The sequence below is a fragment of the Squalius cephalus genome, assembly GCF_949319135.1.
Source record: "Squalius cephalus genome assembly, chromosome: 4".
Lineage (NCBI taxonomy): Eukaryota > Metazoa > Chordata > Actinopteri > Cypriniformes > Leuciscidae > Squalius > Squalius cephalus.
Genome location: NC_137125.1, coordinates 3464162 through 3487089, shown reverse-complemented (window position 1 = coordinate 3487089; position 22928 = coordinate 3464162). Strand labels below are relative to the sequence as shown.

Below are 22928 nucleotides of genomic sequence, written 5' to 3'. Positions count from 1 at the left end.
CCAGATTGTCTGAGTAAATAGTTTCGTGCAAATAATGCCCAAGGCCTATCTGTTTCCATTAAAAATATAAATCAATTAAAAATACAATTCGGCAAGTGGAAAAGACTTTCTCTGAAATGTATTTTACACTATTTGATTTATGTAGGCTATTCAAAAACAAGGCAAGGATAGACAACTACTTGATTTGTATTAATGTAATGTTTCTTGTACCGTTTATATTATTTGCATATGATTAATAATCCATGAATAATCATATGCAAATGATATGCAGATGAGGATCTGCATAGTAAAACTAGGCGTTGTAAGCTCCATATGGTTATTTCGGGGAGGAGACGCATGTGCGCACAATCTTCCGCTGACTGGGATTTATAAAGTGAATTCTGCGCAGGTTCTGGCGTACGCACGGTTTTATAAGTCTGAATATTTTTCTGCGTATGCCATTTTTGGCTTTTGTGCGTACGTACACTTTTAGTAAGGTTCCTACGCACAGTTTTATAAATGAGGCCCCAGATGATTAGATCCCAGTGAAATATCAATTATTTAATCCAATCTTGATACAACAAAAACTACCAGCCTAATTAATGTGAATTTAAAACATTATTAAAGACAAGTAAGCGGTCAGTAACAAAATAAGAGCATTACAAATAGGACAAATAAATACAATAGAACAAAGAAAGGCTACAAATGAAATAAACAGTGTTTAGAGTTTTTCGGGTAGATCTAACAGGTACAGCAATATGAATAAAGTAATAATAAAGTTTATATAAAAGTAATAATAAAATAATAAAAGTAATAATAAAACTTTTAATAAAGTAAATGTGAAAAAAATGCATATTCATTACTGTATAAATTAAATATAGATGGATATTTTTGTAAAGTTGAAAAGGGTAGCCTATTTAGTCAAGAGCAGTGAGTGATTTATTTGTCCTTTGTTTGATTAAAGGGACAATAAGTAACTTTTTAGGTATTTTATTATCTAAAATCAATATTTTTATTCATAAATATGTCCTCAATGGTGTACAATTACCTCTGCCAATGATCTGACTTATCCTCATAAACGAAGAATTTATTATCTTTATATACATAGGACGGGTAAGTCCACGGAGGCTTCCATGTAGTTCCGCCCATAGATATCATATAAAGGCTAGATGTCTTAAGGCGGAGTCACTTCCGGTGTGATGAACAATCGGGTCCGGCTGAAGAAATGGGTCCGGGCTGAGGACCCCATTAGTATGCCAGTAGTATGCCTGACCTAAATCTGTTCTCGCGATAACTTGTAGCTAACGTGAGCTGTTTTAGTGTTATTATGTGGTAGCTTTATGTAGAATGCTAAATCCCGCTGCTATATGCAAGGTAAGATTGAATTAAATTTTATATTGTATATGTAAATCGTGTATATTCTATAGCTAATATTTAAAATCTCAAGTTGCGTCAATAGCAGGAGAAAGACCGCGAAATTTAAAAATACTACTGTTATTGTGTCACGAAATGTAGTTTTAAGAGTTTTTCAGTCGATAATGTAGTTGTTTAAAGCTCAAATATGTTGTTTGTTTATACAGATAGCGCCTATTTAAAAATTTGATCTGACGTTTTCGGAGATGTGAGATCCAAGGGATCACCGGTTGCTCAGCGCTCATGTATCCCGCTTGGAACAGCCTTACCTCGGCTAGAGCTGCTGCTGCTCTCTAGTCTAGTGGAGTGGTTAAACATGAGATATAATTCGTCTTGTGGGACGATCTTTGAAATCATTAATCTATATTTTGTTCCCTGGCAAATCGTTTTGGCTGAGGGCAAAGTTTTAGTTTCATAACTTTATATAACGTTAAATTATTTAGGCTTTTTATATTTAACGTTGTAGCCTGCTGACTTATGTTTGACTGAATCGTTTAATTACTTTATTTCTTGACTTGTATGGCTACTTATACTTTCATAATTGCTATTATTGATCAATAAAACTGAAATTTAACAAAAAGAGACAGGGTTGTGTCATTTTATTTTATATAGCCTATGTAAGAATATTTATATATATATATATATATATATATATATATATATATATATATGATATGATATCACCAACATGGCATGTATTTTTTTCATGTATGGGATGGGAAGTATTTCAGAGTATCACTGACAAAGGCTCAAAAGAGTCCATGACTTTCTAAAAGATCTTTTAAATACAGATTGTTTGTGTTTTTGTTTTACTTTTAGGACTGGAGAACATCTGGTAATGAGATGTCACTTTTTTCTGTTTGTTAAATGCTTAGTTACGGTTGGGATCTCTGCAAAGGAATACCTTCTCACAACATAGCGACACTTTTTAGTTAACTTAATGAATTACTAACGTAATGATAGCAGTAACACCAAAACGTACTTTGCAAGATTAATCGCTGTTTTATATGGATTAACCCTTTCATGCATAGTGGTCACTACAGTGGACAGCTATTAAAAAAAAAAATTCTTAAATTTGCACGGGTTTTGATGGCATAGTTGCACATCATCCTCTTCAGTGGACCCACCCTGGTGCATCATCCTATATATTTAAACCAAGTGGCAAGCCGTTGTGCTTCGATTTTTTTCCCCCTCCAAACCAAGATGGCAAATGGTCAGTCAGAAATGCCAAGTTGCTCCGGAATATCCACCCATTCCTTCTATCCTAGGAGACTCTTGTAGGTAAAAAAAAATATTGCAGCATCAAGCAATATCTAATGCAGGGTTCACCAATCTCGGTCCTGGAGGGCCGCTGTCCTGCAGTACACAAATGACATGCTTGTAATAAAAAAGCATTTTATGCCCCATTGCTTAATAACAAATAACTTTGTCACAAAACATACTTTAAAAATGTTATTTCTTTCAAATAAAAGATTATTATATGAATTAAGGGGTTTGATTAATTACATTAAAAATTGTGATTCCATAATTTTATTATACTGTTCTTTAGTCAAGGCTAGATTTAATATTTATACCCACAAAACATAGCTAGCATTCTGTAATTTATTTAAATGTCTAAACTGGTAATACGAAAAATAGTAATATACACAAATAAGCATTATTTTAAGAATATTTTAATAAATAAAAGTGTACAAAATAATTACATAATTATAATTGCATTACGAATGGCTGTGAATATGGTAAGGCAGTATCAGTGCAGTATAAGCTCAGGAAAAGCTCATAGCACGAATCACGATCATCGGATAACGTTAGCTGTATGCTATGCTATTATCTAAGCTAACTAAAAAACACTACCAACGAGAAATGTTTAATTTCACAATCTATAGCTTCGGTTAAATACTAGTATATGAAACGTATACTTTAGAATACATTAAATACATTAATGATTCGTTATAACGTAGTACAAACGTCTTCTATAATAAAGTGATTTTGTATGATTTGTAACCAGGCACTAAAGCGATTACCCATAAAACGGGCTTTGAACCAATCGGATTGCTTGGGTCCTCAGCCCGGACCCATTTCTTCAGCCGGACCCGATTATTCACCACACCGGCATCACCGGCGGCCATCTTAGGACAGGACTCTGTGAATTAAGGTGAGTGAGCAGCACGCACACAAATCCTCTTATCTCGCTGAAATCTGGACAGATTTACAAACGGTTTGGTTTCTTACAAACGTTATTAACGTGGCTATAATTCTGAATGCTTAAACATTTTGAACATAATTATTCATATGTATGCAGTATAATAGCTACATCTCTGACGTTTATAACAAACCAAACCGTTTGAAAATCGGTAGAAAATTGAGCAAGTTATGGTTATTTAAAAGTACATGCACCATGTTATGAGTGAGCGAGCATCCTGTCGTAAGATGGCCGCCGTGTGCGGATGTCGAGCTCCATTGGCCAGCAGCGCGGACGAGCCATCTAGCCTTTAGCCGTTTCTCAATACCAAGTACGCAAAGTTCGGACTTGAGTCCTTGGTAGTTCGGACTGACAAGTTCGACTCAGGAGAACGAACTCCCGAGGACGGGAGGACACAAGTCCGATAATTCTGCAAATGGAACAGCGGCGTACTTGATAGCGTCACTCATGCAGCTCGCTCTGGCTACTCCGGTTATCTCTTTAGGCTACAAATAAAACGAAATATGTTATAAACCACCACTTTGCCTCTTTTCATTTTCATTTTAAAAAAAATCTTTAACATAATGGCCACACAAATGTGGTTCAGGAAACGCAATTGATTATCTTCACTGCATATTTACAACAACACGAAATATAAAGCACAACCCTGACTCTTTTTGTTTTCATTTTAAAAATATGATGAATAAAAAAACATTATAATATTGATCATTAAAACGAATATTTAGCAAAAAGAGACAGGGTTGTGTCATATATGTATATACAGTGAAGAGAATAGGCAACATGCAGACTATAATAAAATATTGTATAGGCTATGTTTTAAATATATAAAATAAAATGACATAACCTTTTTTGTTAAATGTCAGTTTTAATGATCAATAATACCCATTCTAAAAGTATAAGTAGCCTAAAAGGTATAAGAAGCTATACAACAATAAAAAGCCAACGATTCAGTCAAACATAAGTCAGCTCTCCCTAAAACGTTAAATTTAAATAGACTAACGTTAAATAAAGCTATGAAACTTCACTTTGCTCTCAGCTAAAACGTTTTGCCAGGGAACAAATTATACATTAATGAGACAAATAAAATAAATAAATCGCCTGTTGGATATACACAAGACGATTTATATCTCATGTTAGTTAAACCACTAGACTAGACATCCGAGCCACCGGCAAGTCAGCAGCACTAGCCGAGAGAGGCTGTTCTCGGCGGGGTACGAGCGCCGAGCGTCCGGTTGCCTGGTTCTCAAAACTCCGAAAACGTCAGATCAAATTTTCAAATAGGCGCTATCTTTATAAATAAACCAAAGATTTGAGCTTTTAACAACTACATTCTCGCCTGAAATACTCTTAAAACTACATTTTGTGACACAATTATAGCAGTATTTTTAAATTACGCGGGGATTTCTCCTCTGCTATTGACGCTTGCTGGTTGGTGTGAGATGCATTCTGGGATACCTGGCTGTCTGAAGTCCGCACAAGTCACCTCTCGATGCATCCTCGGTAAAAGAGGCGGATCAAGAACACATCCGGGGATTTGAACTGGACTTGGCTAGATGTGAACTTTGAATTGGAACAGTACTAGGGCAGCGACTGATGACGTTTCACAAGTCCACAAGAACACAAGTACAGACAAGTTCCGCCATCTTGAAAAACTATAATAGCAGAGAGGGACAAAAAGTACTAGGCCAACGCGTTTCCACAACGCGTTTCGTTCAGAGCCCGCGTCACGTGACTGAAACCAGCAGAAACGGAGCAGAGCAGTGAGAGGCGCTTTTGTCACTGCCCCGGCAAGTTTAAAAGGCTGCACTGCACGGTTAAGTCACAGGATAACGAGTCCTCTTCGTCGAAAAAGTCCACAATAAGACCGTAAAAGGAAACGTGATCGGAGATTACAAAAACAAGGGTTAATGTCGGGATAGCTAATGCAGGAGAAAGCTTTCAAAAGAGACGCTGAAGTTGCCTGCTTTCTTCTCGACAGGTAAGTCAATGTTAAGGTCTAATTACAGGCTCTTTTTTTTTTTTTTTTTTTTTTTTTATTAGCCTATATAGACCAGCGTTTCCCAGCGGGGTGACGCGGCACCCTGGGGTGCTTCTGGCGAGAGCAGGGGTGCTGTGTAAAAAAACAATTTTTTTACCATCAATCTCAGATCGTCGGAAGTCTCTAATAACAACAAATAATGCGCACAAATTTATAATAAAAATGCAAATCATAAGTTTTCGGCGTTGAATTGCGGAGGTTGCGTTTGCGTGTGATTTTATTCCCGTGCCTTATTCCCAGTGCGTCCACATAAAGCTGCCTATTTTTCATTGATGCGCTTACAGTCAAATACACACGAAAACATTGTCACAACGTCCGTCTTGCCGCGTATTCACATAAACACATCGGTTATGTCCGTGCTGCTGTCAATGCAACGCGTGCGATTAATGTTTTTCAGTTTAACACGTTAAAAATATTTAACGCAATTAAAGCAGCATTTTTTTCTGTCATCCTTTGGCTAGCGTTACATTATATAATCACGTTCTTCTTCATGCAAATGCTTCTAACCATGCAAGCGAGAAAATGCAAAAGAGAATGCTCTGTCTGTGATGCTGACACGACGCGCGCCAGACTCGACTTCTCTTTCGCGCTTTCGCTTTGAGTATCCTCATCATAGCAGTCTTAAAAATAAAGTCTTAAATGAACGTTAAGAGTTGTGAGAAAATGGGACGCGTGTGGGATCCACATGTAGCAGTGACATCAGAATCAAATAACACTTCATTCATAAAAATATGCCATTAAACAATTATTTGAAATATACTGTCTTTATGATGTTTCTACATTAATTTGGAGATTTACTGTGAAATTATTAGGCTACATAAAATATAGTAAAAACAAGCTATCTTGTGCAATTATAACAAAATTATCCCAATAATTATCACATTATCCCAATAATTATCCCATACACTGAGTGAGCAAACATTTAGGTGAGATTTGCAATGGTAATTGAGCAATGTTTATATATGAATAAAAAGCCTTAATTGAATATGTCATTATGTAAAGTGATCTCTTCAGAAGAAAGTAATGATTTCCTAGATTTTAAATGGATGGACAAAAAAAAATAAGAAAATAATAGATAAAAATATCTATATGACAGTAGGCCTATAAGTTCTTCCCTGTGGTATTGAAAATTGATACATTTATTTATTTATTTATTTATTGCTCAAGTCATACATAAATGTTTCATTCATTCATTCATTCATTCATTCATTCATGCATTCGTAACATGCATGAACGAAGAAAAAAAAAAGGAACAGCAAGAAGAAAATCTTATGGTACCTGTCATTTATTTGTGCACATCAAAAAAAAAAACAAAAAAAAAAAAACCAGCACATTTCAAGGTATAGAAATCAAATGACAGTACCGTATTAAACCGCTTGCAAAATTGCATTAACCATATCAAGCAGTGGCTTTCTCAAAATTTCCTTACGTTAAATGATGACAAGACTGAATGTATTGTCTTCAATACAAAATTCGGATCAGTAAATTCGAATTTAAGTTTGGGAGCTTTGACTTCATGCGCCAAGCAATCTGTGAGAAATCTGGGCGTGACTTTCGACTGCAGCATGAAATTTGAAAAACAGATTAGCAATGTGGTGAAAATGGGTTTTTTCCAACTCCGTCTGTTGAGTAAAGTAAAGCCTTTTCTTAGCAGCTGCGATTTGGAAAAAGCGGTGCATGCCTTTATTAGTTCGAGGCTTGATTATTGCAATGCTCTTTATGTCGGTCTGAGTCAAACATCCCTTTCACGCCTGCAACTTGTACAAAATGCTGCTGCACGCTTTTTAACAAGTACACCTAGAAGAGCACATATTACTCCAGTCTTATTTACTCTGCACTGGCTTCCAGTGCGTTTTAGAATTGATTTTAAGATTTTATTGTTTGTTTTTAAAGCTCTGAATGGGTTAGCCCCCGAGTACTTATCTGAGCTTTTAACTTTGGGTGGACAAAATCGGCGGCTGCGGTCTTCGGATCAACGAATTTTACAGGTTCCTAAGTCGAGGTATACAAAGTGGGGCGATAGGGCCTTTGCTGTAGCTGGCCCTAAACTTTGGAACAAGCTCCCACCTGACATGCGTACTATAACAGATGTTGTCCTTTTTAAAGCAAAACTTAAAACTTATTTGTTTAAAAAGGCTTTCGATATGCAGTAGCTGTGTAACATTTATGCTTCATGTTTTCTTTTAACATTTTTCTTTTTTCTTTGAATGTTGTGTTGTTTTGGATGTTGCGATATTTGCACTATGTGAAGCACTTTGGACACCTGGTGGCTGCTGTAAAGTGCTATAGAAATAAAGTTTGATTTGATTTGATTTGATTTGATAGTATCAAAGTAGTATCTGTACTATTGAGTAAAGTAGAGAAGGCCCTATAAACAAGGTTGTAAGTTTTGTTTGTTAAAAACTGTAACATTCGTTTGTTCGTTGTGTCAAGTTGTAGTTTGTTTGAAATAACAAACCAGTTCACCCGAAGGAAAACTCGATGAAGGGCTATTAGAGGACATCCTGTCATAGCTTTTTGGTACATAATGGCTACCGTAGATGCAACACACATTTGAAAATGCGAGGCGCTAGAGAGCACTATTCATTTGATTGCAAAATACAATTTCACCACTAGATGGGAGAAAATCCCACTTACTGTCCCTTTAACATTGAAACACAGCAGCAGGTTTATTAGACTGCTGTCCCTTTAAGACCGAATGCACGGACCGCATCTGAACATGACTACGGTCACTTGAGACATAACCGACTTTGTTTACTGGGGTACTCGCTAAGACAGACTTTTTTTTACATAATTTAGTGTGAATTCGTCCGTTTAAGCGCAAGATCTGAAAGAGAATTCAATTCAGTATTCACGCGCCGTCTGAGACGCTGGTTTTGCGGGGCACGTGCTTCGGGTGTTTGCGTTCATGAAACTTCTTGACCTGCACACGTCCTGTAATAATGTAGGGAACCACTCGTTATACATAAATCAGGTAACAGTTCATGTTTATCTTTACTTACATAGGATCTACTGGGGTGGCACGGGGTGGCAGCTGCCACCCCATTGATGTCAGCCAGGCCGGCTGAAAATAAGACAACATTTACGGTAAAAACCAAGCGGCAACCTCCCCGTCTCTCTCTTGAAACCAACACGGAAGTGAGTTAAACTGCAATTCATCGACTGGCCACTTGAGGCTGGCTGCACAAGTGAGTCAAATCTGTATCTCCCCCATGTTAAAATTATCAACTTTACAGCAGAAAAAAACATGTTCACAGCCTGGTGTCTGTATGTGGCTTTGGTCTACACAGCTAATTTTGCCTGATTTTGACTGGAGAGACTGAGCTGCCCCAGAGCCTCTGAAGGTGAAGTGAGTTTCCCCGTTTAACTTAAAGTTACATTTGTAATGAATGTATTGTACGCTAAAGATGATTCAGCATCAGCAAAAACAGCGAGTCTATTACGTTAGCCAAAATCAGCGGTCAAATCGCTCCCTTGTGATTTGTAAGAGCACCCTTCCCTTTGATTGGCCTAATTTTGATTTTAGTAAAGACAAGAACAGCTTAATAAAAAATATAAAATATTGTTTGTATCCATAACGTTTACTGATGGTCGCTGTTACGTTACAACACACCGTGTCAGTTAGGAGATCGATCATTTGATTAGCTAAGCAGTCCTATTAAATCCAATTCCTCTCAGATATCACAGCAATGAAACCAGGTTACAACTGGGGAAATAACAAATACAATAGGATTAAGTAGTCTAAACATAAAGTGTGTGCATGTGATAAATCTTTCTGATTTTATATTTGTTATTGAGGACAGAACTAAACATTCAAACGGTTACACTTTCTTTGATATTAAACTAATTTTATTTTAGATTTAGATTTTGGCTTCCAATGATTATAAAAAAGAATATATTTGAGGTATACCATTAAAAACTAAAGCTGCAACTTCTTTCCCTTCACAGCGGCGCGCTGTCATTTCTCTCTAAAGCCCAAACATGACGTCAGAATCTGCACGATCTGTGATTGTTGTCAAATGTAGGCCTAGTCTATAGCCTAGGCCACTGTTGCTAAACTGCGGGACGCGTTTGATAATAAAAGGCTATTAAAAGTACCAAAATTGACGCAATAGACGCTGTTCCAATAGACGCTGCGCGCTCCGAAACACACCGCAACGAGACAAGCAACGTATATTTTGGGCTTCGTGTGCACATCTAAACGATCAAATATGTCAAAATGGCCGTCTTGGAGATTCACTTAAACAGTTTATTCACTTAAATACAGTTTATGTCTTAAATGGGCGGAAATAGTTGGGAAAAAATATTGCATAATAATGATTAGATCTGCATTTGGTCTTAAAGAGGCAGCAGTCTAATAAACCTGCTGACAATTGCTCCATTATTGTGAATCAAACAACAAAAGGCAAAGAGAAAATCAGTCGCAGCTCTTGAATAAATAATTTTGGCTTTTATAATCTTTAACATATCTATGATAAACTATGCAGTGTTATTATAAATCTGACTTTATTAGATGTCTTTTTAGCCCATATTACTCCTGAACAGGGTATATAATTTGTTTGATTGTATACTTTTTTTGTTTGACCATGTGGTTGTACTTTGTTTTTGGTGTCCTATGTCTTCTGAATATAAAACACAAAAGCCTGCACCCTTTTATTTGTTTTGTTAAAGCATTGCTTTTTTTTAATATAACAAAAATAACCGATAAGAATACCGTTAAAGTACCGGATCGATAAGGAGTATCGGTAAGAGTAGTAATACCTTTAAAACCTTAACGATACCCATGATAGTTGTAGTACTAATACACCTTCCGTATTATCATTACTAGGGCTGCATGATACCCATCCCTATTGGCAGCAACGAATTAAAAGTTATGGCCAATTTAACTGTGATTAAATTCAGTGTATATACGTCTGCCATATGTTGCCACCCCTCAAAAATTCCTGCCCCCCTCTCGCCACTCCATAAATATTTTTCTAGATCCGCCCCTGCATATATGATTTAGTTTTAATCCAAATAAAACGTGCTGAGTGAACGATCAGCAATCAAGAGCATTCAACAGAAGTTCTCTCTCTCTCTCTCTCTCTCTCTCTCTCGTCAGATAACATTATTAATAAGCTACATGCCTCGTTTTATTTTCTTTGCCATCAACATCCGACTGAACTACAAACTTTCCACTGACGTCTGTTTACAGGGATGTGCTCGACCAGCTTGCGCGTCTGTGCCGATGTGCGCTCAATCCACTGCGCGTTTTCCTCTTATCAGCTCGCGCACCACAGCTATGTGTTACTGCACACACGCTGCCTGGTAGGCCTATCGGTTGTTGGTATCGGAGCATTTTTACGAGTGCGAGTACATGAGCTTGGTTTTGGTGCATCCCTATTTTTAATAATTCAAGCACTTTTCAAGTACCTCTACTTGTTTTCATGGGTTTTCCAGGACTTAAATTTCAAAAAGTCAAATTCAAGGACTTTAATTACTTTAAGCACCTTGTACGAACCCTGTGTTTGCTGCTTAAGCAGGTGAAGAAGTGCTCTACGTCACCCATCTGCCTCATCACATCCTCAGTTTCCTAATATCACTGCCTAATGTAGTTCTTGTGTTTCTGCTCGCCTCTTCTCTTTTTCTTTTCTTTCCTTCAGTGACTCTGCTTGTTAACAGCAGGTGTTCATCACTAATGCTCAATCGTCAGTCGATTAATATACTTCAACACTCTGTAGAGTGGGACCATATGAACACTGAGTTGTGTTGATTTAACACTGAGGATTTTGATCCGTCTATCCACAACATCCTAGCAACACCGTAGTAACCATCTTACAAAGTTCATTTTTGAGAGACAACATTAAACCTTCAGATTTCAATATATGAAGTAGTACTTCAGGCTTTCATAAAAGCCAACAAAAAGTTTGTCTTAACTTTTTTTATCAAGTTTAACACAGCCAACAGGAGTGTCTACATGCACACGCGGTGTTTCCCCTATAAATTTTTCCAGCAGCGGTGCTGTTACGTGCTGGAGGTTACCAAGCTGCTCGCGGGGGGTCCGGGGGCATGCACCCCGGAAGATTTTTTTTTTAATTACCCCTTAAACCATGATTTCTGGCCAGTTTTGTGGATAGAAATGGACATTTTGAGACATACAAATTTGACATACCATCAACAGAAGGCACGATTATTGCAGCACGTACCTTGAACTGGTCACAAACAGGATTAGGACAGGATTATTGTTATTTGTTTTTCTTTTGTGTTAATTTTCAGCTGTAAGGTAGAAATTGATAGTGGAAAAATTAAACTCTTTCCTCCCTCATCTGCACTACTGATCTTTTTTCTGTAACACACTTTAGCACTTAGATACACATCATCATGTAACCAGTACTTTCATTTATTTTATCCTGTAGACATTTTGAACATTAAAATCCAAATTAAACTTTTCATTAGTTTAAAAGATGACTAGCTTGCATAGCCTATTTTACTTCACTAACCTCCAGTGATTAATCGCAATTAATCACATTTCCCCCAAACACATATTTAAATGTAGAATCACTAATTAAATAAAAACAACACACAAAAAAGGGGGGGGGAAAGAAAAATGTCCACACAAATTGGACAGAAAATAGCCTTATATTAAAATATAAAACATCAATATATTATTCTTCATTCAGTTCTATGCAACTTTAACAGATTTATTTGTTGACTAGTTATCAAAATAAAGTAGTCATACAAAGCTATTATTACCAGAGCATGTGATCAGAGCAGGTCATTTTACCATTGTTGCCCAGCATGGCTTTCACGTTATTTGAGCGGACTTTGCTTTACCAGTGCGTGATCGGTAGCCTACATGATCGGAGCGTTTGGGCCGTTAAGGAGCAGAACGCGCAGCGCAAAGACGGAGCGGAACATTGAGCAGAGAGCGCAGTACGCGGACACACGCACGGAACGGAGAGCGCGGCGCAAACATGGAGCGGAAAAGACCCGCACGTGAAGTTACTAAACAAGCTGCGCGAGAATGAAACCTGATCGCCGAACACGGAGGGGCGGGACGGCATATTTTCCATAGACAGTAAAAAAAAATGGACACAGCGACCCCATAGACTTCAACGGAGAAGTTCGTACCGCATTCTCCTTTCCACAAGCGCTTGCTCGCTTGCCGCGCGCCCACATTTGAAATATTTGCACGTGAATGTGAAGTGAACGGCCCATTATGGCAACGTGACATTAGCCTAAAATATTTACATTTGCTCTTTCCTCCTTTGTCAACAAGTGGATTCAGAGCCATCACATTAGCAGCGCCGCCGGTCGCCATGTTTCAGTGTTTTTAGGTGTGTAAGTGAATGTCGTGATATTACTGATCATGTGAAGATTTTGCAGCGGCGCTGACCGCTGCTTAATACATTGTAGGGGAAACACTGACACCAATATGCTGAAATGTTGATGCAACATGATGTGATTGCAGCATAAAGTGTTTTTTTTTTTTTTTTTTTACAAATAAAGATAACATTTACTCAAATGTTTTGTTGACTCACCTCTTTCTGTGGCTTCTGTAGAGAAATCTTCATATTTGTTACAAATCAAGTAACGTCCATCATTGCCTTGAACAGTTTCCTGCAATGTCGCAATAAGGTCGGCAGGAGTGCTGTTAGTCCCCAGTCTGTAGTGTCTGTTAAAACACTTATTGATGATTTCCTTTATGACGTCATTGACTTCGGTCGGCTCTGCTCCGTCAGGCTCTTGTGTCGTGAGCACCAGAGTGTGTGCAAACACACTGTCAGAGAAACAGTTGAGCACTATCTCCACACACACTTTCTCTTCTCTCGAACACTCATCGGGTTTGAGGACCAGAACGATCACATGAGGTCCCGGCGCAGACAGAGACACACACTCCTTCACTCCCTGTGTGATGTGAAGTAGTGAGAGATCTGAGCTGAGCAGGAGAGGAGTGTTGATGACCGTCACGTGTTTTCCTCTGACTCTCTCACTGTACAGCTCTACATCAGTTGGAGGAGATTCACTGTCAAACGCTGCTCTTCCTAAGATGAAGTTTCCCACTCGGCTGTTTTCTGATACACTCCTGCCCAGAAGAACAATCCTCAGATCACTCACTGAAACACAGCACACACATAATGTTACAGTGTGTCACAATGTATCGTCTGACTGTAAAAATGAGGCACCATTTAGTCTGGAACCTGAAGCGACCTTCTCGATAACCTCTAGGAACACTTTACTCAGTTCAATTCAATTCACGTTTATTTGTATAGCGCTTTTCACAATACACATCATTTCAAACCAGCTTTACAGAAAATGAGTCCATATTACAATCTAGAGTCTGTTATCAGAGGAAACTGTCTAAGTTATGCATTTCAGAAATGTAGATTTATTAATTTAATTATTAATTAATTAATTTAAACAATGTAATAATTGAATGCAGAAACAATGAGTTCATTGGAGTAATGAATACTTGTTAACAAATGATTACGACATTTATAAAATATAGCTAAATACAATATAATATATATGTAAAACATAGCCTTTAGGTTCCTCAAATACCCTGTATGGTGTCTCTGTGTATCTATAAGACTAGACTTACTCTCAGGAGGAATACTTTCTTTGCTGTTTCTTCTCCTGGTAGGACGAACACGGACCACATCTGCTGAAAAAAAACATTTCAATTATATTTGATACTTACAGCACAGTAATTCTACACCTCAGTTTTACTAAATAAATAAATAAATACTGGCAAACAAACAACAAAGCTTTCATTCTAGACGCTTTCTTTATTAAATTCTCAACATGATCAAAATTATTGAACAACAACAGAATTGTAATTTCAATTATTATTGAATTTAAGTGTTTGATTTTGGTGATATTCTCTGTTGATTTATTCTGAAGATTAATCATGACATCTTTATTTATGAAGTGTTTCATACAATATACACTCAAAGGCCACTTTATTAGGTACATCTGTTCAACTGCTCATTCACGCAAACATCGGCTGCGTCTGAAAACTTAAGGCGGGCATAAAATGTGTGATTTCTGTGTGATTTCAGCAAAGTTACCAACTCACACTGAGCGAGTAGATCTCATGCGATGTAAAGCCAAAGCATAACCAACGCACTGTGAGGATAATAAAAGATTAGATAGATCAGCTTACTCCTCATTAAAAATGATTTAAAAACATTTAGGTCTATTACACAATGAATTATAGGCTATAATATTTCTGAACACTGCAATAATCAGTAATCAATTAAAATTAAGAGCAGTTTTATTTAGAAAACAAATTGCTTGACATAAAATACTTTATTTTATTTTTTTAATTTTAATTAATATTAAGAAAATAAATGAATGTAGCCTACTGTCATCTGTCAGCTGCATCCTACTGTCAGCTGGAGAACAATAATGTCACATAACGTCAACTTTTACCTCAGAAAAGCCTTTCAGTGTCCATAAACTCATTTATGATTAATATGCACTATATTACATATTTATTATATTTTTACTTAACATGCTGCCTACATCATAGGTCTTCAACCCTGCTCCTAAAGGCTCAGTGGCCTTCAAAGTTTGTTTCGCACCGGGTTCAGGTGTTTTTGATCAGGGTTAGAGATCTACTGCTGTGTTCCCGTATTTACAGTAGTGTCGAGATGGCATCACGTGCCGTTATATTCATAGCTGGTCACGTCCTCGGACTGGGAACTATGTGTTCCTATAGCACCACTATCAACCCCTAAATGAATCTGCAGCAGTCTGCAAATACACTGGATATGACAGCATGTGTAGGATGCATTGAGGAGGAAGCCGAACTACACTCAGTGGCCATTGACGCTGACATTATTATGGTCAGAGACACTGGCTCAGATTCTGTGTAAAGGACAATTCTTTGTGACCGTATGTTAATACTGCTCTGTTTCTGTATGTACAGTATAGGGGTGTCGCAATATACCGGTATTGACGATAATCGTGATATTCAAAGCATGAAATATCGACATCGTGTTAATTTAGAGCAATACAATATACCGGTATTGGCGATATTGGCGTTTTCTAGACGCAGCGCTCGTCCGCGCCCGCGCAGCTAGAGTGAAACACTCTGTCCACACCCGAAAAAAGTAAGCTGAGCTCGCCAGTATTAACAACAGAGTTCTTCGGCTTCAAAGAAAACAGCACCTTAGAGGTGTTCGCACACCGGACGAGAAGCGCAGCGCCACGTCTTTAAAATTCGAACACATTCTGTATGAGTGTACACACACCGGACGAGAGGCACAGCGCGGTTCTATTCTGCGTCTGTCCGCGGCGCCCAGCAACGGCTCAGGACCTTGTTCAAAATCCTGCCGCGACACAGAGCGCAGAAAAAAGTGTTCAGAATCAGATCACAGACTTAACAATATTGTATTTAATTGTACAGTATAATCATAACATAGTACAGACATTATCTCAATTCCATAATGTCCTTAAACATAATGATATTGCTGGCCATAAACTGAGAAAGTGCGTGTCCGGTGTGCAATACCTCGAGTTGTCATAGACGCGACGCGGCTATTAGTCATCATGGAATGGGAAACGTGACATTAACTGTTAACAGGGGGTTTCTGTGTTCATTTATTTAATAAAATGTGATTATTAAAATTAAGAACCCCGTTTTCTTTACTCATCTTATTTTTGTATTTGTATTTGCACTTGATTTTTTTAATTCAAATCTGCTATCTGCATGACTTTATTGGCGCTGGTGCAACAATAGGTTTAAGAGCTTTTCAGTTCTTCAGGAAACCTTCAGACAGTGTTTGGCTTCAGTTTGAAACCAGATAAACTTCACATGCTTGTCTTCCTTCACAAAAATTTGCCATGGATTGAGTACGCAAGAAGTAAAAATGCATGTGCCTTGTGTTTATCAGTATCCTTATGTTTGTTGGGTAAAAAAGAAAAAACTATATACCCCCCCCCCCCATAGATTCTATAGATATCGCGATATATCGATATCGTGAATTCTTTTGGCCACAATAACCGTGGTGTGAAAAATCTAACATCGTGACAGCCCTAGTACAGTATATCATTTGCATATTTATGCAATATCTATAATTTGTATTGCAATGTCTAGTCATTTAGGGGTTGATAGTGGGGGTAGTGGGGGTAGTGGGGGTGGGGGTGCAGTGGATAAGACACATGCCTTTGGTGTGAGAGACCCGGGTTCGAATCCACTGTGAGACACCAATGTGTCCCTGAGCAAGACACTTAACCCCTAGTTGCTCCAGAGTGCGACCTCTGACATGCATAGCAATTGTAAGTTGCTTTGGATAAAAGCGTCAGCTAAATGAATAAATGTAAATGAATGAATAAATGTAGTATTTCTAATATTCTTTCACAAGTGGGATAGCTTTATTTATTCTATCGAAATAAAAAAAAGGATTTGAGGATTTTGGGTTAGGCTGGTTACTGTTCAATCCAGGTGTTTGGAGTGTGAGACAAAGGTACTGACAACTAAATGCTGAAAGACTAAAACACACACAGGAGTCATGTGTGGAGAAGGTTTAAAAGTATTTACTGATTAAAACTGTTACATTAAGTAGCAATTTTTACAAAAAAAAAAAAAAAAAAAAATGAATGAAACAGACAGACAGATTACAATTAAGGGTGATAACTAATTTCTGTAATAATGTTTATACAATTTGTTTAGCTGTTTCGGAGTCACTGCTGCTGTCGCTGATCTCTAGTGTTTCAGCATGCTGTGTCCTACTACATTTGGTTGCCAACCCCTGGCAACGGCATCCTGTGTAGCAGGAGCAGTTCTTCTGACAACCTTTAACCAGAGATGGGCACAAATATACATCAAAAAGTATTTAATTACAAATAACAAATACTTACTCATCAAATGTATTTAAATACAATACAAAATACTGCTGTGAAAAAAGTATTTAATTAAAATACAAGTCATCTGTAATTTGAAAATACAAAAATATATTTTTCTTAGTCTTCTGTAGTGTAAGTGTGGTGTTGGGTACATGTAAGAGTCTAGAATATTGCAATATTATTGTTTAGTGCAGAAGATGCGCTTTTAACGTACATGTTGCCACATACTGTCATAATAAAAGATAATTACGCATATAACACTATATTTGTATAATATTACACAAAAACTAGTTAACGCTGCTGTGAGGGCGTTTCAAATAGCGCGGCTGTGACAATGTTGACAACTTTCTCTCTTCCGACTGCCATTATCTATTTTCTTACTCTTTTTGAAAGTTGTGAAAACACTGTTGTGGCGTTTTTCTTTTGCTATTTGAGCAAATTGGAACACAAAAAAATATATTTAATGTAGTCTTTATTCACTACTATAGAAGTTTACCCAACTATGATGTGAAAACTACAGAAATGTGAACAGGGTCAATAGGATGTGTCACATCACGTGATTTACTTGCCAAAAACTGTGATAGGCAATTTGGTAGTCCTATTTGTATTTTATGTCTATGGTCCTAGGGATAGTTCACCCAAAAATTAAAATTAGCCCATGATTTACTCACCCTGACGTCATCCTAGGTGTATATTACTTTCTTCTTTCAGAAGAATACAATCAGAGTTATATTAAAAAGTGTCGTGGCTCTTCAAAGCTTTATAATGACAGTCAATGGATATATTTTTCATCAAAGTGCCTCTATCCATCATAAAAGTGCATCTGTCCATCATAAAAGTGTGTGTTTTGCCCCCTGGTTATATATATATATATATAAAATGAAGTTGAGATAAGATGCTAAAATGGCAAGCATCACTTCACATTGTCACGGACATGGACAACTGAGAGCAGGAAAGATTTTTCACTAAATACTTTGCATTTTGCGAATTTTATTGAAAAATTATGTGACCAAAACATCCACAACTGAATTGCTACATCTATATTGCTGTAATTGCAAAGTAAATTTGGAAAAACTTGAAGGTGGTCTTTTCTATTATTTTCTCTCAACTGTCCTGCTCTAACAAACCAGCTGCGGGTAGAATGAGTGACTCCAAAACGGCACCGTAGCTTCAGTCCTGCGTTAGCTTCTGGCTAACCTCCATCAGCAAGTCCTGCCCTGTCTTGCTCACAATTCACAACTGATTCCACCTTTAACGACACGACTTCACTGCACCCCGTCTCTGCCCCGCTGTCATGTCCGTGGTGACATGTTATTAGGTTAAGCTAACTGCTAATAGTAATATTATGTCGCTAACGTTAGCTACATTGCAGCCAAAAGAGGTAGCAAACATCACGATATACTGTAACGCCAAAATAAACTCACCATGAAAACCGTGCCTAGCTTACCTGTTGCATGCAGAGGTCGGTATTTGTAAAAATATTCAGATTTCCAACCACTCCGTCTTCTTCTGTCTTCAATCTTCTATCCTTGAAGTCTTCTTCTTCTTCTACTTCTTCTTCTTCTTGTGCAATTTCCGCAGTTTTCCTCACATTCGCGGCAGATTGTACAGTGCAGTAATTTCATTGGCCAAAGGTTTCAGATTCCCGCGGTGTGTATTCGATTTCGCGGGAAGTGTATACCCTGACTTCCGGTACAAAAAGGCTCGACGACACACACCTTCACACACTTACCCACTTTTTGCTACCTTACGGGCCACTTTTTAGAGATGGGAAAAAAGCAATGGTAGCATCAGGGGAAGCTGCTGAGCTTATTTTAATTGAAATCGGAGTGAAATCACCATTTTGGGCCCCACTCCGATTTTGGAACTCCTTAGGTGGATGTGCGCCCACCGATGGGAACCCACACCGACGTAAATGTTAGTACACACACACACACGTGTACACAAACACATGGGCGTACACACACACACACACGCGTATATTCACACGTACGTACACTCACACACACAGGTACGTACACACTCACACACACGTACGTACACACACACACACACGTAGGTACACACACACACACACACGTACGTACACTCACACATGTATGTACACTCACACACATACGTACATACACTCACACACAATCTACTCAGCCTGAAAAAAAAAACAGTCAACAGAGCAATAGCCCTCAGCCTCCTCCTCAGAATAAAGTCCCCGCAGGACTCCGCTCCGGCCATCACCCGCAGACCCAGGTGGGCAGTGCTTGTATACTTCAGTGCAGGGCAAGCACAGAGTCAGCGAGTCGGGCACCCGGAACTGCACTCCAGTTCACAACACCTGATTTAGATCAAATACAGAACAAACAATATTGAATAATTTTGAAGAAAGGCATTAACATAGTCATTCAAGGAATTGCTTTTTTATATATTTTAAGCATATTATAGGAAAATGTTAGACGAGATATGCTTGAGTGTTATTGGCTTTGTCTGTAAAGTACCTAAGAGACTTTATGAAAAACAAACTACCCGTATTTTCCGGACTATAAGTCGCACTTTTTTTCATAGTTTGGCTGGTCCTGCGACTTATAGTCAGGTGCGACTTATATATCAAAATTAATTCAGACTGAGATGAACCAAGAGAAAACATTACCGTCTACAGCCGCGAGGGGGCGCTCTAGTTGGCGGAGTTGTTCAGAAGCGACACGGATGATGAAGAAAATGATGAGGAATGAGATCGCGGGAGCTTGGTGAACTTGTTTACTGGTAACTTGCTTGTTAGACTCGCTGGCTTATGTTAATTTAGCTTATTCAGCCTCCCAGATATTTGTTCTTTATGCTATTGTGTAGCTGAATAACGTGTGCGGTGCATATGCTGTGCAGGAGCAGCACGCGCTAAAGTGCTTTCACATAAGCTGCGTTTGCAGTGCGTAACTGACCCGCGGCTGTAACCCCAAACACATTGTATTTCAAATCCAGAAGTTATCAGCAAATTTTATTTAAAAAAAAAGAAAAAGTTTTTTGTCAGCATTGCGATTCTCTTTATACGTGTACTCTTTAATAGACGTATTCACGTTTAAACACAATTTAAACAAACTATTATTCAATGCATTACTTCTATATAATTATATATTAAGTTGCTCAAGCAAGTGGTAAAATATTTAACCATGCACTTATATTAAAATCGCATACATTTTAAATTAAAACTTAAAATTGACAAAAACAGCAGACTCATACCCTTGGTCTTGGATTTTGTGAAATAAATTTCTAAATAAATGCGACTTATAGTCCAGTGCGACTTATATATGTTTTTTTTCACTTCATGAGGCATTTTTTGACTGATGCGACTTATACTCCGAAAAATACGGTAGTTAAAAAAGTTGTCAACACAAACTTTAATTTGGCTTGAGAAAGCCTATCCTAAAAGTTTGAAATAGTTTTAAAAGCTTGAAGGTTTTCATAACCTTATATATATATAATATATATATATATATATATATATATATATATATATATATATATATATATATATATATTAATAACAATAATATCAAAATACATTTAATCAATTTATTCATAGAAAAAAAATCCAACAATATAACTTTGTATATTACTATTAACTCTTAAATCCTATATTTCTTCTCCTGGTTCAGTTTTTGCCACTGTATTTCTTTTTAAGGGTCTTGTTTTAACACTTTATCCTAATCCCACCAAAACCACACTACACACACACACACACACACACACACACACACACACTATACACACACACACATTTAGACCTACGCTGTCCTAGTTATTTGTGTGATATATGATGAGTAAAGTTACACGATCTCATTTTTACACCACTTCATTTTAACATCACACTAAACATCACTTCAGAATTAAAAATGGTAAAATAAAATGTAAATAAAATTACAACAAAACAAGAGTAGCTTGCCTGTAGTGTACCAGAGACTTTGAGTGTACTCACCATGCAGCGATGAACATCGGAAATGAAAACATGCTAGAATCGACGTCATGACTTCAAGTTCACTAACCAGAGAAAAGAGATGTTGGCGGGAAGAGACGTGCGGCCCCGCCTTGATCGACGTCATCACTTGCCAGTAACCAATGAGAAGCATTGTGGGCGGGGATGCATGTGCAGCCCCGCCCCAGGTGCACTCCCGCCCAAATCTGCAGGCTGCAGCCAGGTGCTTCTCGGAGCGGTGATCAAAAACACCTGGGGTACACAATTAGGAAATCTTACGAAGGCCACATGGAGCTTCTGATTGGCTGGTTTGTAGATCCCATTTCCTTCGCGTTGTTTGTGATGCACAAGAAATAGTTGCTAACCGCCAATAGAAGAAGTAGAAGAAGAAGAAGAAGAAGAAGAAGAAGAAGAAGAAGAAGAAGAAGAAGATGTTTGTGATTGCAGAATACCAGCTGTCTGCAAATTTAAACATTGCTATTTAAACAGTGTTTTCAGGTTGCGATAGGAGACAGGCATTGAACCGTAAGTGTTTATACATTTTGATGGGTTGTTGTGACTTGTGATATTTTATTTGACACGACTGCTGCGTTTAAGTAAAGATTAAAGCCCATATTGCTGGTTAACCACCACTGTCGATTAATGGGTACATAAATCACTCAAGATATGTATTTGATTTTTAAAATGTCTCCAAAAATGTTCTTAAAGACCCGTTTTTTACGTTTGTGGTATTAACGTTTTTTGTTTTTTTCGCAATTCAGTGATGATGTCACGTTGGGGAGAAGTGGAGGAAAGGAAGCCTCAGCCTAGTATTATGGTGCGTTCAAGCCATCTCGTAGAGATCGTATTTACGAGTTGAACGCACTTGAACGCCCCCACAATGTCGTAAACGCTTAATAATTAAATGCATGGTCCGAGGAGAATGAGAGAGTTGGTGAAGTGTCCTGGTGAGTTGCTATCATTTAGCAACGCAGCAAATGAGCACTGGAGCGAGTCTACGAGCAGCAGTGCACAATAACGACACATATTTTAAAAATGTTTTACTGTCATTGAATAGCACCGAGTGAAATCAACGTTTTCTTTATATCTAGTGCAGTGGTTCTCAATCCTGGTCCTGGGGACCCACAGCTCTGCACAGTTTGTATGTCTCCCTCATTTAACACACCTGATTCAGATCATCATCTCGTTAGGAAAGAGCTCTATGAACTGAACTGGGAGTGTCAGATAAAGGAGACATATAAAATGTGCAGAGCTGTGGGTCCCCAGGACCAGGATTGAGAACCACTGATCTAGTGGCAGTGATCATGACGTTAGTTCAGATAAGTACCGGTAACTTTGTCATAGTGTCGTAGTACTGGTAAGTTAAACTTTGTCATCTAGAAATAGAAGGCATCATGCTAGCTATGGGCGTTTCTAAGCGTTTACCTCTTCCTCCGGTGAAAATGTTGAACGTAGCCGCCGCGTGTCTGTCGCTGTGTTTGGCAGGTGCTTGTGTGGGCGCC

At 37.9% G+C, this 22928-nt stretch overlaps 1 protein-coding gene across 1 annotated transcript in view; it reads right to left on the bottom strand.

Moving 5' to 3' along the window:
• LOC307157599 (uncharacterized protein) overlaps nt 1-16168 on the bottom strand; it is a gene marked incomplete at its 5' end in the record, with an annotated part of 117895 nt that extends 101727 nt beyond the window's left edge. The window contains 3 exons of the mRNA XM_079869529.1: nt 13154-13729; nt 14215-14277; nt 16132-16168. Coding sequence (XP_079725655.1) covers nt 13154-13729; nt 14215-14277; nt 16132-16168 — 676 coding nt within the window. The remainder of the gene's footprint in view (nt 1-13153; nt 13730-14214; nt 14278-16131) is intronic.
• Nucleotides 16169-22928: the final 6760 nt, after the last annotated feature.